The sequence below is a fragment of the Chrysemys picta genome, chromosome 11, assembly GCF_011386835.1.
Source record: "Chrysemys picta bellii isolate R12L10 chromosome 11, ASM1138683v2, whole genome shotgun sequence".
Lineage (NCBI taxonomy): Eukaryota > Metazoa > Chordata > Testudines > Emydidae > Chrysemys > Chrysemys picta.
The window spans coordinates 34,935,140-34,952,913 of NC_088801.1; the positions used below are offsets into that span (position 1 = coordinate 34,935,140).

General features: G+C 42.2%; 1 protein-coding gene across 4 annotated transcripts in view; it reads right to left on the reverse strand.

Moving 5' to 3' along the window:
• The window catches only part of GRB14 (growth factor receptor bound protein 14), a 105,642-nt gene that overhangs the window by 56,417 nt on the left and 31,451 nt on the right, over positions 1–17,774 (reverse strand). The window contains exon 1 of one of the 4 annotated variants that reach the window (XM_024114808.3): positions 7,972–8,222. The exons of the other annotated variants lie outside the window; for them this stretch is intronic. Coding sequence (XP_023970576.1) covers positions 7,972–8,034 — 63 coding nt within the window. The 5' untranslated portion in view covers positions 8,035–8,222. Of the gene's footprint in view, positions 1–7,971; positions 8,223–17,774 lie in introns of those variants that run through there. 4 annotated transcript variants of the gene reach the window in all.

Below are 17,774 nucleotides of genomic sequence, written 5' to 3' on the forward strand. Positions count from 1 at the left end.
GTCAGATTCCTTAAAAACAGTTTATAGAAGAGTAAAAAGTTACCAAGACTAGAGAGAGAGAAAACAATATTAATTCTGACTGTTAGAATGATCATGGGACCAAAATGTACAGACCTGATTTGAACAGTGTTTAGAGATATGCATATTTGCAAGCATATTCAATAAATCACCTTTCCAGCTGACTTTTAGGGTTTCCCTTTTGGAGAAAAGGTCAGACCCTTTCAGAATAACATCCATAGCAAACAGTGTCCATGTATGGTCTGTAGAAAAGGAATTGCATGAATCATGGAAGTACATTCTAGAGGTAATAAAGCTTGTACTGCATTTTAGTCTTACGAGATGTAGTTGAATGGCAATATGGTATGGTATGAATAGCATTTGTCTATATTAAGGTACAACAGATACATATTTGGAGTATGTATTCCTTTCAGCTTTTCAAAAAGAAAATGAAGGTGACTAGTGCATCCATCAGGAACTGGCAGGATAGCCACAGATCAGCTAAGTAATGCAACTAATTTTTCTTCTCATGAAAAAAATGCCATTGCAATATTTTTTTATAATTGGTAAAACCTGCACTTTTGCCCTACTATATTGGATACATATTACGTCAAATTCTTATGGATTAGATGACCAGCAATTGAGAATACTTTGTGAACGAAGGATCAGTTTTCATTTGAAAAGAAATAGAGCTGCTATTTCTAAAATTGTCTGACACAATATATTCCTAATAACCATTGAATTCCAACATAACATTTCGTACTTTACTTACTTTCCCCCCCCATTTTTGACATTGTATATAAATCTATTACTCAAAAAATAGGACAAAAATAGTATATTTGTGACATTTTAAAAGCACATTTTGGGAAAAAAGAAAACAGTGGGGAGACTGCCTTTTAAAATGTGCGTTCATTCTTCTAAGGAAAAATCTACTATTTGAAATAGTATGTAACATAAGAAAAGCCTAAAGATGATGCGGTTCAAGTCAATGAGAGCTTTGACCTTGGTTACAATAATAGTATGATCGTATCTTAAATGTTATACTACATGATGCAGTCTGTGTATTTACTAAAAATATACTAGAAAGAACTAACCAAAAAAAGATCTGAACTGTTTTTTATATTAAAAGGAAAATGATACTCTCCCCCATTATAAACGTTTTCCCAACTTTGTTTCTACATTAGATTGATTCAAATAGCTGTAATAAAACTTATTGGGAGGGATTCATGGAAAGAAGTCTCTGCAAGGAGTTCCCCACAATTGTTCTGGAGTGGGGGTTGCTCTCTGCAGAACCCACCTTCAAACCTGGAGGATCCCAAGAATACTAGAACTATACCCATGGAGACCTGCTGCACCCCTTCCCTCAACTACCCCTTCTCCCCAGCTCCCTGGAAACACAGCTCCATTGGAACTGCTCTACAAGGGTATCTTCCTGCCCATGGTAGCTGCCCAGGAGCATTAGGTGAGGGGGCTATACAGAAATAAACACAGCCTAGGGCTGTTTTTCCATCTTTTGCCTAATGTCCACAAGGAGACAAAATGATACATATCCCAACCTGATCCTATCACATGCACTCCTGCCTTTGGCCTGCCCAGTCTCTGTTCCCTCTTCCATTGTGGCTGCCCATAGTCAGGGAAGATCAGGGATTTTCCTACAATCCCCCTGAATTTTCCCAACCCCCCCCCCACACACACACCTCATTACATGCAGTGTTGCCAATTTAGTTGTTGGCTGGAAATTTGAATTGAAATTTAAATACACACTTTAAAAGCATATACGGTACATGAGAAAATACTTGTACCTGAGAAAACATAATGGGTTTGAAGAGTATAAACAAAGACTAGCTTCCTAATACAGCTGTTATTTATGACAAGGTCGGCACATTTTTTTCAGCTATATTGGCCTACCTAATGATTTCAAATTATGATTTGTAAGCAAGATCTGAATGAGTTCTCCCCTGACAGCTAGAGATGAGCCAAGGGTGGGTGGAAAGGCTTCAGGACCAGACTGTATTTACATGAACACACCTACTCTGCCTAGGTATCTAGCAGCCAGAGCCGTGCTGCCCAACTGATCAGTTTTAGCTGGTGTTGGGTTACAAATCACTTTAGTATTGAATTTGGGGGTCATGAAATGTTATACTTATTGTATGAGTAAAGGGCAGCAGAACTGTACGTAGCCTGCCTGAATGAGGGGGTCTCCCTCAGTGCTTAATTTGTGCTAGGGCTTGCCAGGGCTGAGCCCCCGCACCTCTAGGCTTGGCAGTTCATAGCCCTGGCACCTCTGGGCTTGCCACTGAAAGTAACAAACTTGCTTGAGCCCCGGCACCCCTCTCATTACAAATTAAGCACTGGTCACCCTCAACTGAACTGCACACTCTAAGCATGAGGTTTGGATGGCATATCCCAGTGAAGAGAGAGAGAGAGAGGGGGTTGGGCACATGTGTTTTGCTTGGTGGTGTGGGCTCTGCCTAAAAGTCACAAGCACTATTTGACCTGCCCCTCTCTCCTGTTTAGAGATAAACCTGATTAGGCTCCATAGAGAGCCTTTCGGTCTGTTAAGTGACCACTAGAGCTGAAATCAGAGATAATCAGGTCTAAGTGCTTAGACCTGCTGTGGGACAGTGTTTCTGTGGACGAGACGGCCCAGCCTGCACTAGCAGCAAGGTTCCCCCACTAAGAGCTGGGTGGAACCTCGAGACACCAACTCGCACAGGTCACAGTGGCAGGTGTCCGCAGAAGGGGACGGTGCAGGGCCATTGGAGACAGAGCAGTGGAGTGAACGGTGGCACAATGAACAACAGCGGCCAGAGCATTTGTTTGTTGGATTATGTTTTAGTGACTTCACTCCAGAATGCTAGATTTGTGACAGGGAAATTTACATAATGTGTGTTTCCTAGTTTTTAAAATGCATTATTTGCCAAGGTCATTATCTCACATCATCACTATCTCAAGAGGTTATTATCTTGGAGAGATTCTGTACTAAACTTTTTTATTATTATAATTAATTTTATGTAAGAATGGCCATATTGGGTCAGACCAATGGTCCATCTACCCCAGTATCCTGTCTTCCAACAGTGGCCAATGCCAGTTGCTTTAGAGGGAATGAACAGAACAGGGAATCATGGAGTGATCCATCCCATCGTCCACTCCCAGCTTCTGGTGAACAGAGGCTAGGGACACTCAGAGCATGATGTTGAATCCCTGCCCATGCTGGCTAACAACCATTGATGGACCTATCCTCCAGGAACTTATCCAGTTCTTTTTTTAACCCTTTTATAATGTTGGCCTTCACAACATCCCTAGCAAAAAGATCCACAGGTGACTGCATTGTGTGAAGAAATACTTCCTTTTGTTTGCTTTAAACTTGCTGCCTATTAAGTTTCATTGGGTGACCCCTGGTTCTTGTGTTAAGTGATGGGGTAAATAACATTTCCTTATTCATTTTCTCCACACCCAGTCAAAATTTTATAGGCCCCTATCATATCCACTCTTAGTCATCTCTTTTCCAAGCTGAAAAGTCCCAGTCTTTTTAATTTCTCTTCATATGGAATCTGTTCCACATCCCTAATCATTTTTGTTGCCCTTCTCTGTACCTTTTCCAATTCCAATATATCTTTTTTGAGATGGGGTGACTAGAACAGCATACAGTATTCAAGATGTGGGCATATCATGGATTTATAAAGTAGAAGTGGAGGAACTTGGTTTGCCAGATTGATCAGCCAAGCCAATACTGACAACCTACATGAAATGCCTCTCGACTGCATCAACATGCAAAAAGCCTTATAAGCCAGTCACTATCAAAGCCAATTTTAGAAGTACTTAATAAGGCTGTTAATAATGGAGGAGATACAACTCAATTTATGTGAACCAACATGGCTGTTGCATCATACTTTCTATTTAAGCAAGAGATACACTAAAAATTGGAGGCCAATGTTAAGAGCATTGTCATTTGTTAATCCTGAAGTTGTACACTGGTTCCGAACAAGACCAGCAAATGCTCACTATCTTTCTGCAAGAAACTCAACTGACGGGTTAGAAGCATGCAGTGCAACAGTGAAAGACTCAGTAATTGAAAAAGTGAAGAAGTGTCTCTCACCACATTCAGAAAATGTGCATACATGGCTGATGAATGCACCAATGTAAATGGGTGTCAAGTATTAAGTTCTTGCGTATGTTATCTTGATAGCTGTGGAAAGCCAGTAGATGCATTCTAGATGTTCAGGTTATAGAAGAGACATCAGCTGCATTTGTAACATCTTAGAGTTAAATGTTTGTAAATTGAACCTCAAAGAGATGGCTACTTGTGCATTTGATGGAACTGCAAACTTCTCTGGAAGACGTAGTGGAATGCAAGCTTTGCTCAGAGAAAAGTGTAACTCTAAACTCTCCTATACACACTGCAGAGGCCATCTACTGTAGCTAGCTCTAGTGTGAGCTGCAGAATCTTCAAAATACATTAACAAAGCCATAAATTTAATGGCTGTGTTATATTCTTTTTTCAGCAAGAGTCCAGAAGGACTGAACATATTGGAAACAAACAGAAGATACACTGGGACTGAAGTTCAAGTTAGTCCAACCTGGGAAAACCTGCTGGCTTTCTCATGAGCGATTCTTGGTTGTTGTCTTAAAATTACTGCAACCATTATTACTGGCTTTGGAAAGCATATACCGAGATGGGATGGATCTAAGTAGTGAGACTGGTGGACTACTTTTATTACTAAGTTCAGAGAAGACTATTGCCATTCTCTCTCTGGTAAGTCTACTGTTGAAACCACTTGGGTCATTAAACGATGTCATCCAGGCATCTGCTACAACAATAATAGATCTTTGTCCAGCAATAGAAGCTACCCTTGGATCAATCAGAGATATCCACTGAAAACATACTGGAAGAAACAAAGACTTCAGTCCAGAAGTTGACTAATGAAGGCACTTATATTGACTCTTTATGAGATGTCAAGCCAGCAGAAAAAGTACACAGACTTGATTCTTACAAATCTACAATAGGGATTTCTGGACTCTACTCAACTTGTACAAAGCTTTTACAGATGTCTGTCTCATAAAACACCTACAGTTGAGTGGAGTGAGGTGCTACCAGCAATGGGGCTGCTATGTGATCAGAACAGAATAGAGAATTTTGAACACAGAGTGGCATATCATACAACAAACAAATGAAGATTTAACTTCAACTTCTTCATCATCATCACTACTAGTGGTTCGACCCAATCTTTGTGCTATGTTTCCTGGGATGAAAGTAGTAGGAATTCATCTCTTGCTATTCCCAGTCACAACTGCTACAGTTGAGCATTCTTTTTCCTCATTGAATAGAATTGTGTGTTCTGAAAGAAGTTGTCTTCTGTATGATCATATCATGAAGGACTGGAAGTAATGGACACACAAGAAGACACCAAAGAGTTGTGCAAAATTACAAGAAGCCAAGAAGGATGTAGATGTAGTGCTTCATAGTAGGCTTGAGGAGCCAACTTTAATTTCCTCTGATGATTTTAAAATATGAGTTCAATCTAATAAAATAGTCGTGAAACATTTTTCCGTTTTTACTATGGCGCTATTCAGCCCACCTTCGCCCGCACAATCTCAACCCTCTTCCCCTCTCCATCCCCCATATATTCAAACACTCCCCCGAATTTCAATATCTGGGGAAAACACTGGGGAAGACGGTGCTACAGAATTGGCTAAGTCATCCTTTGGGGGGGCAGGTGGGGGAGGGGGGAGAAAAGAGATCCATACAGAGGGTATGCCACATGCACAGATACAAAGAGCACAACCTGCATCAGGAAAAGTTTAAATTGAATTAGCACTAATCAAGGACACGTGCCTTTGAGTATTCAAATGTAAAAGTTGTTTGGATCAGATATCCATTGAATATTGGACTCTGGGTGCACACAGTACATTTTGCAGTTTTCTCACTGAGCTTATAAAATGTGGAAGGCTGTACTAAGCATGCTGTACTAAGCATGCATGCATAGCTAACTTAGCTGCATGCTGAAAGACAGTGAAGTTGTGCGGAGCTTGGGGAAGGGGTAACTGGCACACTTGTCCCATTCACTGTCTATCTGTAAAGTATGTAAAGAACACTTAAACACTTCCTAAGGTTTGTTGAGGAATGGGGTCTTTCAGGCATATCTTATAAAGTTTCAGAGGATTGGGCACTGGTGGAATCTAACTAAACAGCAAAAATACAAAATGTGGAATTATTTTTTCCTTCATTCGTGCACACAGAAAATTCTGATAAAAACTTTAAGGCTGCAGGTAAAGTATTCAAAAACCAGGGAACTGGTACATCAAAAACCAAAGTTACAGGTACACCTTTACCTATGTCAGTGTCTACAGCACAAGTGTAGTGGGTAACATTGTGTATTACTCTGTCTGTACTAGACAAAGTCCATTAAAACAAATGCCCAACAAACAAAAATAGAGCAATAATGAAAGATTGTGGCAACATGTAGACCACCTAAGTTTATAACTGAATTATCTTGGAAGCTAACTGCCTCATTTCCTAAAATACATGAAAGCATTGTTGAAAATAAAATGCATAATACGAGAGTATTGATTAACTTAACATTCAAACATTTTAGATGCTAGAGAAGAAAATTTTCTTCTCTTGCAAGTCAGTTAAGATATATTGGACTATTAGGACAAACAAAATGCCAGGAGACAAGGACACAGACATTTACAACATGCTATTTGCATATCTAAGGTGGGGGAGGAGGGAGAATATTATACCCTAGATATAGTACACAATCATCTAATTAGGACAGTATCATAATGCATATTGCACAAGACAGAAAAATTAAGTTATATGTAAAACCTTAATTGTGGCATTTCCTGAATTTTGAATGCTGAACTGGGTAATCTTACCATTCTCCTAATGTACTTTTTTTGATCAAAAACTTGTAGCTCTTCTTACTCAGAAAACCGTTTTGGCTCAAAATCTGTGTGATCAAATGGTGTACACACCGTGGGCCAAACAGGTCATAACAAAACATCCACTATGTCTTATTTCCGTAGAGATGGCCTTGAAAGCCTCTACAACTACAATGATGTTTCACTGAAATTCCATCTTTCATAGCTGTGACAGTGTCTCAAGAGCAACTGAGTAACAAAAGACCCTATTTACCAGAATTTCATTTATTTCGGGGAAATAAAGCTATAGTACATGGCAATGAAACCTACCTTTGCAAATCTATTTAAAATCACGTGGGTTTATTAAAAACAGATAGAGATTCCTGCATTTAATATAAATTAATACCACTGTATTAGAAAAGAAGAACATCTCCCTCACTCAACTTGTTATTTTTAAGTGTCTATACTGCCACACGACATAGACTGGCTAGTTTCTAACTCTGGTTAATAGTCATAAGGTGCAATATCAAAATTGTATGATTTTGTATCATAAATACATTTTTAAAAGTTAAATCCTTATATTGAGAACTGGAACAAATAAAGTTTAAAATAGTTTCTAACAGTTTTTTTAAACTAAACATTAATGCTTACATTCAACTTTTAAACGGAAACTTAGCCAAAAGAGTCAGTAAGAGAGTATAAGAACATAGACACTGATTCAAACTTCAGTGGGATTTGAATCACGCCCTTAAAAACCCTATAAAAAGTGCATATTTTAACATTAATAAATGGAATTATGATATTTAGCTTTTTTGGCCCAACTAAGATATTCTATACATACATTTTTCTCTTATAATATTTGTGGTTATAGTACTGCACCTTACAGAGAAAATTATATGTGTGACAAGTAGTCTAATAAGCATTAATCAACTAGATGTAATAAAGACATTTCACTATTGTCTTAAAATTATAGAATTTTTAAAAATTATATCTACTTATATATGGCTACATTATATGTATTTAAAGCATTATATGTTTAAACTGTGCAACCACTTATCACACACACACACACACTACAGTGAATGTTACACACTTACTTAAATGCCCTACCCTTTTTTGAAGAGCTATTGGAGTAATCGCTGGCAAAGTTACCCTTCTTGCATACAAGCTCATGTCTGCTCTTCACAGAATTAGTCTAACAGCCTCCGTTCAGGTCATACATGAAATAAAGTCAGTCCCTGGCAATATTCCTTGAAGCCTCAGTTCTCAGAACCCAATACCTTAGAGTCAACGCAAAGAAACAAGTAAGAATGCAATAAATGTCACCCTGCTTATGTGAATCCAACCCTACCCAAAGCCAATTAAGGATGACTCTGGGATAGGACTAACTAGCAACCAACCAATCACAGGGTTTGCAAACTCCTCCTTTGTCCTTGGAAATATGTTCTGATACTTTTGTTTATGATATTTAAAGAAGCAGATTAACAAGTATTTAAATCACACAGGAGCCTCTCCCCCACACCTCCTCCTCCTCCCCGAGGCCCTCCCCCCCAAAAAACCCAGAGCAATTGTATGCCTTCTTTGTTGGTTGGAGAGAAAAAAGAATTGTGCCTTTTTTTGTTTAAGTATTTAATTTATAGACAGAACATTATACATTTAAATTTTAAAAAGTAGGCATATTTAGATTACATTTAAAATATGCTGTTCTTAAAATGACAAATTAAAGCAGATTATGTAGTAGATATGGTTAGAACAATGAGATTAAAATAGGTTTTAAACACAAGCCTCTTTTGATCAAGTATGTAGCATCTAAAATGTCACTCACACTAGATTAACAAGGTAAACGATCTACAACAGTTCAAGTCAAAAGTTCATAACATTTCAAACAGTGATGTGCAAGATATACAGTTATTGCGGTCTTAAAAAAAAACACTGAGTAAATTATTTAGTGCATGTCTGAGTACTGTACATATCCTTGAAATGTTCAGAGCTGACTTGGCAAATACTATAATAATCCATGCCAAAACCACCTTATCCTTGTGATGGGCTGGGGGAGAGGGGGGGAGGGAGGAAGAATAATTGGAAGATGAAGACAGCCATTTATGCTCAGAATGTGGTGGGGAGGGAAAAACTGATTACAAGCCACATTAGTCAGTGATTTTAAAGAATTAAATGCTGATGCGTTAAAGAGAAACAATACCATCATATATAATTAACAAAAAATATATAATCATATCTAACATGCCACTGGTACTGATAGGGCATAATTAGAGCTCATAAATTCAATGTGCCCATTCATGATTTTAAAGTTAGGCATGTGCTTTATCACCTTGGTGAGGCCCTGAAGTCAATAGGGCTTACGCACATTCTTAAGTACTCTGCAGAATGAGGCCCTGAATCAGAGCTTTAATGCTCTTTTGCACAGAGCAATATGCAGATTTAAAATATATATAAACAACATTTTCACCTGTAGTATGTTGATGCTGTTACCCACAGCTGTTAAAGAACGACAAAAATATTGTCAGATAATAGGAAGTACAGGCAAACGTTTTCCTGCTGTTTCAAAATCTATTAGCCTTAATTATGACAGGCAGGGATGAATAGCTGCTGTAAATTGATGCAAAGACATAAAGGGATCTAGATTGGAGTCCAGAATTTGATCCTTGTCTAGTTAACTTTAATCATATACTTTTAATAAAACCAATTAAAATGTGGCAAAAATCTTTTTGTTAGCTCAGTAAAAGATGCTCAGTTTTCACTTTGATTCGTTTCACACTCAGGCTACAGAAAAACCAAACTCATGGTAACTATGGAATATCCCAAATATTAGACATGGTACTCATTTACTTTATACTCTGCTTATCTCGAGGTTTAGGTAAAGAATTCATTATACCTATGTGTTGCAAATTTCTAGGATGTAGTTACTTTTGAAGGTCAAATTTTAATCTCCTTTCTATAGCATCTGGAAAGAGCATCTCCTTCTCCTACCACCATTCTCAGATTGGCTACTATAAATGTCAAAATGTTTGATTATATATTTTTTTCACCTTTTACCCCATAATGTGACTTTAACAAGTTTGCAGTAAAACTTGAGACACAAACATTGGTGTTAGGCCCCAATCCTGCAAACATTTTACTCTCAGGAATACAGTTACACATGCACAAGTTGGCAGTATTGGGGCTTTAAGATCCCATGATGATTTTTTTCAATTTTCTACAAAAAGTGACGTTTTAAAAAACAAAACAAAAAAAACCACCACCACCAATAATAGTAATCCCAATATATTGCACCAACCACTTTATTGCAAAGGGAATAAAAATAACCAAAATCAGTTTAATCTGACCCTCAGGTCTTGAAGTTCCTTGTTGGCTGCCAAGAATTTCAATGCTTTTCGTTGTATGAATAATATTTTCCTATTTGTCTACAAGGTGAAGCAGAGGATTATTTTCCCCAGTGAGACTATTTGTGTTTGTTCTGCTCCAGGCAGACATATTGACAACACCAGGTATTTTCTTACTTTCCAAGGTTTTACCGAACATTTGAGTTTTTAAACAGGAAGCCATAATTCAGATGTTTTTAAAACCATACCTACCCACATTGTGCAGGTCTGTTCTTAAAAGTCTCTCTAAAATGGTACTATGGGATACTTCAGTTTTTTAAATTATTTCCATATCAAATCAGCACTGTTTAGAAAATACCACTTTTAAACTTGCATAGAGATAAAGCCAGAAGAGACCATTAAACCGCCTGTATATCACGGGCCATTAGTTTTCACCTATATTAAACCCAAAATATTTTAGTGACACCAAAGCATTTTGGTCCTTGGGAGACTAAACTGTGTGACACAGGCAGAAAACAGCAGAGACTAAGGTGCCACTAATGCCTGAGGTTCCTGCAGTGGCAGAGAATTGATTAGGTAAAATATGTCCAGATGATCCCAGCAGCCAAACCATGCTCCATTTTGGAGGGGAGGGTGAAAAACCCCCATGGTCCCAGCCAATCTGACCTGGGGGGAAATTCCTTCCCGATACCAAATACGACAGTTAGTATGACCCTGAACATGTGAGCTATCTCAAGGGAAATTAGTTTAGGCTATTTTCAGTTACAAGCTGTGTGCATGAAAAAATAAATAAAAAAGGAAATTCTCAGGCAAAAATATATTCAATAAGATGGTGGAATAGGCCTGACAGTGGTTTTTCTGGAAAGGAAAAAGGAACTAGCATTTGTCTAGGCCTTGTTTGGCAGTCTCCCTGTGTCTCTGGGCAGCATGCAAGTGCCAATTTCCACCGCCTCCATGCCATTAGCTATTTACCTTTAGCTATTTCATCTAGAAAGAAGATTCTCTTGACCACCACAGAGCATTGGCCCACCCCATCTGGTACCCCATCTCCAGCTGTGGCCAATTTCTGATATTTCAGAGGAAGGCAAAAAAATCCAGACTACCGCTGGACAAATGTGCATTTGGGGGCGGGGGGGGGGGGGGGGGGGGAAGAGAGAGAAATCCTTCCTGACCCTTACAAGTGACCATCTGAAGCCCTGAAGCATGAGATTTGATTATAGTCATTATCTTATAGTGCAGAGCTGCAAGTGTTAGGAGCATACTGAAAGCAATTCAGGTAATCTCATTCTTACTATGACTCCTAAAAGAAAGGGATGTACAGGGTGAACTTTCAACTGCCAGCTCTGCAAAGTTAAGTTGATGAATGAGATAAGCAGACCTCAACTTCAAAAAGAGATTTTTCAGGCTAACTAATATCTTTAGTACACGTGTTCAACTCCTTTGCCTTCTGTAGGTTGAAGTTATTACTGATCTAGCTCTAGAGCAGCAACTTAGTAAACATCCATGTTGGTGATGCACAAGAAATAGAATCCAGCCCACTCTATGTTTGTACCACTATGAACTGTTTTCATGACTAAAATAGCAGATGTTACTCTGAATACATACAGGGAGCAGATCAGCTGAGTAAGAAGGTGCTAGTTTTTCTATAGTACTTTTGAGAGTAACTGCACTTAAATGTATGTTATATTGGATAATAAATTCTAGAGAAGCTAAGTACATTTGTTGCCACTCTTATTTTTTTTTAAAAAGAAAAAAGTAATTAACTGAAGGGGGGGGCATATCTAAAACCTATGGAAAGCTCATGAAAATCAGTAGCTACAATCAAGTGTTATCAAATAGCACATGAAGTAGGGATACACTTCTAGGTCTGGTCTTATGAATGCCCTGGCCCAGGAATAATGAGAGCTAAGTTCTGCTGCTGCCTCCTCCACAAATACAGCATGTGACTTGTCCAAGTTCACAATCTTTGTGCCTCAGTTTCTACATTTTTAGAATAAGGATAATACCATTGAGAAGCTAAATTCATTAGTGTTTGTAAAGAGCTTTGAGACCTTTACATGAAAGATGCTACAGAACTATTATTTTAACCTAATACATTAGTATTAGGGCATGTCTTCACTACCCGCCGGATTGGCGGGTAGCAATCGATCTATTGGGGATCGACTTATCGCATCTAGTGAAGACGCAATAAAATCGATCCCCAATGGCTCTGCCGTCGACTCCGGAAATCCACCGCGGCAAGAGGGGGAAGCGGAGTCGACGGCGGCGCAGCAGCGGTCAACTCGCCACCGTCCTCACAGCCAGGTAAGTCGACCTAAAATACGCAACTTCAGCTACGCTATTCACATAGCTGAAGTTGCGTATCTTAGGTCGACAGTCCCCCTCCCCCCCCGTAGTGTAGACCTAGCCTTAGGTGACATAAGAGACCAATATATAGTCAGAGAAGCCTGTTAGTCATACCATCTGCATTTCTGTACCTGAGTCACTAAATGGGTCAGACAGTCATCATCCTTCTGGGTTTCTGTCTCTTTACCAGAAGAATCACAGTTATACTATCAAGGTTACTGAGGAAACATGTTATATGGTAGAGTTGCATTTTTCTGAAAAAGTATTTTCTTTAAGTAAAACTGAAGCACAGAAGACAAAACATTTCAGACTTTAAAGTGCATTTTGCTTCCTCGCATAAAATGGAACAAAGTCTTATTTCCAAACTGAACATGGAATGTGATTTCAGATATGCTTGAAGTAGGGCTGGAGTAAATATTTATTAATTCCCACATAGCTGTATTAAACTGTTCCCCTGTAAAACAACATTCACAGTATATATATCCAAATATTTAAACTTTAATTCTAGATACCTAGGAAGTTTACAATTAAGGTTGAATAATCATCGTTAACTGTACCTCTATTCCTCCACATTGATCTTCCACCTACTTATCTTGCACTTCTTAAAACTAGCATGGTACAGTATAGAATTCCAACAACACACTCTTCAGTTGTAGGAGGATACCACCACATCGACCTCTCCAGCCTATATTGTGTACATCACCCATTTCAGGGCAAGGTAAGGGCAAAGCATGATAGCCTTGAGATTCTAAGCCCTGCACTGAAAACTGAACCCAGATTAGCCAGTTGACAGCCAGCTGCTGGTGCAGCAACCAGGATCAAGGGGAGGCAAAGAAACAGGTGTACTGTGTACATTTTGAAACCCCTCTACTTCTTCCCTCAGGTGGGACGTGAGCAGGATTCATCAGTGAATTTGGTCAGCTGGTTGTACCATTAGCTTCCCCAGCTTGTGCCGGATACTCACAGGAATTGAGACCTGACCACTGATCCATGTCCCCGTCCCCCCCCCCCCCCGTCCCCTTGCATCATGTTATCATGACTGACCCAGTAAATAACTAATGGAGATGGGGAAATGGAAATAGGTACTTGCATGCTGCCAGAGACAGAGAGACTGACAAACAAGGCCCAGGCACATGCTGGTTCACTTTTCTATTCCAAGAACAGTTGCTCTCAGATGACCTTACAAGCTCTGTAGGCTGTGCTAAGAGACAAACTTCTGTCAAGTTTCAATATTTGTGTAAGCAGAGTCAGGATGAGCTCTACCCTGACATCTGGTGGTGAATTATGGCGAGTGTGGAAAAGAACTCCAGGGGCTGATCTTGTTTGCATAGGCACACCCACTCGCCTGGCAGGAAACAACAGCAACTCAAAGTGGTTACTTTGGCTGGTGTGGGATCCCCAGTTTCTCTGTTATTGGGGCAGGAAGAATAAAGTTTTGTTACCCTGATTCTGTGAATCAAGGCCAGTGGAACTGGTGTATGACAGAAGGACTGAGTGAGTCATTCACCATTACCTAAGTAGCATTTGCTTGTCAAGGGGCATGGGCTACAAAACCCAGTGAATTGAGAGAGGTTGGGGGCAGGTATTGGTACCTGGTGGTGTGGGTCCCTTTTGTGGGCCTGAAACACCAATTGCACCTCCTCCTCTCTCCACTGTTGAATGTCAGAGCTAACTTTGATTCCCTTAGGAGTCTAGTTACGGACTGCCGAGCTGAATTCACTCTGGGCCGATAGTGCACCAGCACTGGGGCTCCCCTACTACTAGCTGAAATCACTGAGAGCTGAAATCACAAAAGAGCTAAAGCTATTTAAGAGCTGAGATCACTGAGGCTGTGTTAACTAGTGGGGGAGCCTGAAGCTATAGTTGCTAAGCTAACTTAGCTTAGCGGGGGCGAGTGGAGCGGCTGGAGGAGCAGCGAGCAGAGCAGAGCCTTGTGGGAGCGGCCCAAGGGACGGGCGGAGCGGAGCGGAGCGGAGCAGTGCGGCTCACAGGTCGGTGAGCGGAGCGGCCTGGCTCACAGGTCGGTGAGCGGAGCGGAGCGGCTCACAGGTCGGTGAGCGGAGCGGAGCGGAGCGGCCTGGCTCACAGGTCGGTGAGCGGAGCGGAGCGGCGCGGCGCGGCGCGGCTCACAGGTCGGTGAGCGGAGCGGAGCGGAGCGGAGCGGAGCAGCTGCCAGAGCAGTTCGTGGGACGGCAGGAGTGGGACTGCGGGTGGAGTGGAGCAGTTCGTGCTAAGGCTGCGGTGGAACCCCACGGAGAAGCAGCCGGGTTGGCCTCGGATCACGTAAGGTGCCCCTTAACACCCTGCTCACCCCCCCCTTTTTGAACTCTGGGGCTGCACTGATCAGGGACAGAGACTTTGGGGGGTTGTCGGACTTTTGGGACTTTTGTGATTCTTGGGTTGCTGGACCCAAGAGACTTTGGGATCGGTGGACTTTTGGGACTTTGGTGATTCTTGGGTCGCTGGTTTCAAGAACCCACGGGAGAGGACACGGCCCAATTTGCTGGGGTGGGTCTTCGCTCATGGTTTGGTCTATGAACTCTAGTTGTGGTGTTTTCCCAATTTAATGCTATGTCGTTTACCTCATGTTATTAAACATTTTCTGCTACACCGAGGCTCTGTGCTTGCGAGAGGGGAAATATTGCCTCTTCGAGGCGCCTAGGGGTTTGTGTAAGATTTTCCCAGGTCACTGGGTGGGGGCTCGAGCTGGTTCTGTGTCACGCTGTTGGGAAGGGACCCCTATGTACTGAACCCGGCCCTTGCTGCTATCAACTTGGCCTGGCAGAAGGGTTACATTTTTGGGGGCTCGTCCGGGATCCCTGGGTCAGTACCCCTCGCAAGCACATCTTGGGTGATTCATTAACTTGGGAAAACCTAAAAATCTTCTTGTTGTTGTTTTGATCTGATATATTTGTAAAAAATTTTACAGTTTGTATAATGGCCCTACACTTGCTAGAGGACTGGTGCAAGGGGATGAATATTAACCCTAGGAACTGTCTTTTGGTAACGGGGGTGCCGGAGGCGTTTGATGAGGGTGCAATAGAACCTATCTTAAGGGTATCCACTGAGTACCTGAGTAAGTGCAAAATGCGTGGGCGCATGTTTGTGAGGGAGGAGGGGGCTTTTGCTGTACTGTGCGAGCTGCCATCGGCTGTGGAACCCCTACAGGTTCCAGGCACGATAGCAGTGGAAGATGGTGAGTGGACAGTAATAACCACTGGGAGCCAGCCCTCACCAGTCCCTGCCCCTGATGTAGAGTTTTTAAAGAAAATGTCAGCCTTTTTGGGGAAAGAGGGAAAGACTTTGGCTGATATGCCAGGTCTGTTGGGCCTTGACCCAGGAGTCCCACACCGGGAGAGTGCTCCTTCACCTGATGAATGGGTGAAGGCTTTGGGGCAAGCATTAGAGAAGGTTATGGCACCCCACCCTGAGTCAAGCCCCTATCGTAAACTGAGGTTGTTTTCTGGGGGTCCCACCCCAATACCTGGGGAGGAAGCATTTGAACCCTGGCTGGAACACACCACTGAAATGCTGCAGGAGTGGGCGGTGCCTGATGCTGAAAAGAGAAGGCGACTAGTAGAGTGCCTCAGGGGGCCAGCCCTAGATGTGATTCGCACCCTGAAACTCAGTAACCCTGGAGTCAAGGTGAAGGACTGCCTAGAGGCCCTTGATCATGCCTTCGGGAGAACCGAGGGCTCAGATGATGTCTATTGCAAGTTCCTCAATGCCAGGCAACAAAAGGGAGAGAAGGTTTCTGCCTATATCCAGAGGTTGGAGAAACTATTGCAGAGAGCCATCATGAGGGGAGCAGTGGCAGTTGGGCAAATGGACCGGACTAGATTGGCTCAGATTGTGAGAGGAATTCAATATCAGAACCCAATCCTTCTCCACCTCCGATTAAGAGAACGGCAAGACAATCCACCGAGTTACTCTCAGCTGATAAAAGAGGTCCAAGAGGAAGAAGAGAGGCAGGCAGCTGGCGAGGTTTGGGAGGTGCAGTCACACCCGGCGACTGGCACAACATCCACCCGAACGCCCAAGGCACTGATGGTGAATCCTCAAGAGGAACTTACCCAACGAGTGCAGGTCCTGACACAGAAAGTGGCTGAATTAGAGAATACCATCGATTCAGCAAATACTTCAAGGTACATGGAACCCTCCACTACCACGGTTCAGAGGACTACATTTAGAACCTCTGCCCCAACGAGACAACAAGGGAAAAGACAATCCTTCTTCTGCTACCGGTGTGGCCAGGGTGGGCACATTGCTGCAAGGTGTCAGAATGCAGAGAATCCCACGCTAGTATATCAAAAGCTGAGGACCACCTGGGGAAAGTCGGGAAACGGCCCCAGGGCCTGGGAAGGGAGCCGCCTAGGCCTACAGGGTGTGGAGGCTCCCCTGGAAAGAACCCTGCAGCCCGAATCCCACCAGGATTGATCGGACCCCGAGCGGAGGTAACTATAAAGGTTGAAGGGACAGAATGTAGAGCAGTGCTTGACACAGGATCCCAAGTGACTATCATATTCCAGTCTTTCTACCAGCAGATGCTTAGGCATCTGCCTATACGGCCCCTGACAGGACTTGGCCTGTGTGGCCTCAGCATGGATGAATACCCCTATCAGGGGTATGTCATAGTACACCTGGAATTCCCAGAAGAGATTGCGGGGGTAAGACAGGAGGTGGACACTGCTGCTTTAATATGCCCTGACCCTAAAGGAGCCTCTGATGTGTCCGTGCTAATAGGGACCAACTCCAGCCTCTTTAAGGTACTCGCAGATTACTGCAGACAGCGAGCAGGGGACCAATATCTGAACACCTTGGTGATACACACACACTGTGCCGCAGCCTACAGAAAAATTGAGGACACAAGAAAAGTGCTGCCTGATTTGCCAGTGGGAGCATTGAGGTATGCGGGCCCGGCCCCCTTAGTGGTTCCTGCAATGACAGAAAAGGAAGTGATTGTCGTGAGTACCTGCCTAAAAGACAGTAAGAAAACATTAGCAATGGTAGAGCAGCCGACCGAGGGAGGGCTCCCAGAAGGAGTGCTGGTTCTCAGTGGAGTCATAACCCTACCTGCTGAAGCCCAGGAAGAGGTGGCTATATTGATTGCTAATGAAACACGCCGTGACGTGTTTGTAAAACCAGGGCAGAAGATTGCAGACATCTTTGAGCCTGAAACCATCGTGAGACCCCAGTGTGAAGCTGAAGTTCCAGTGATGGATCCCG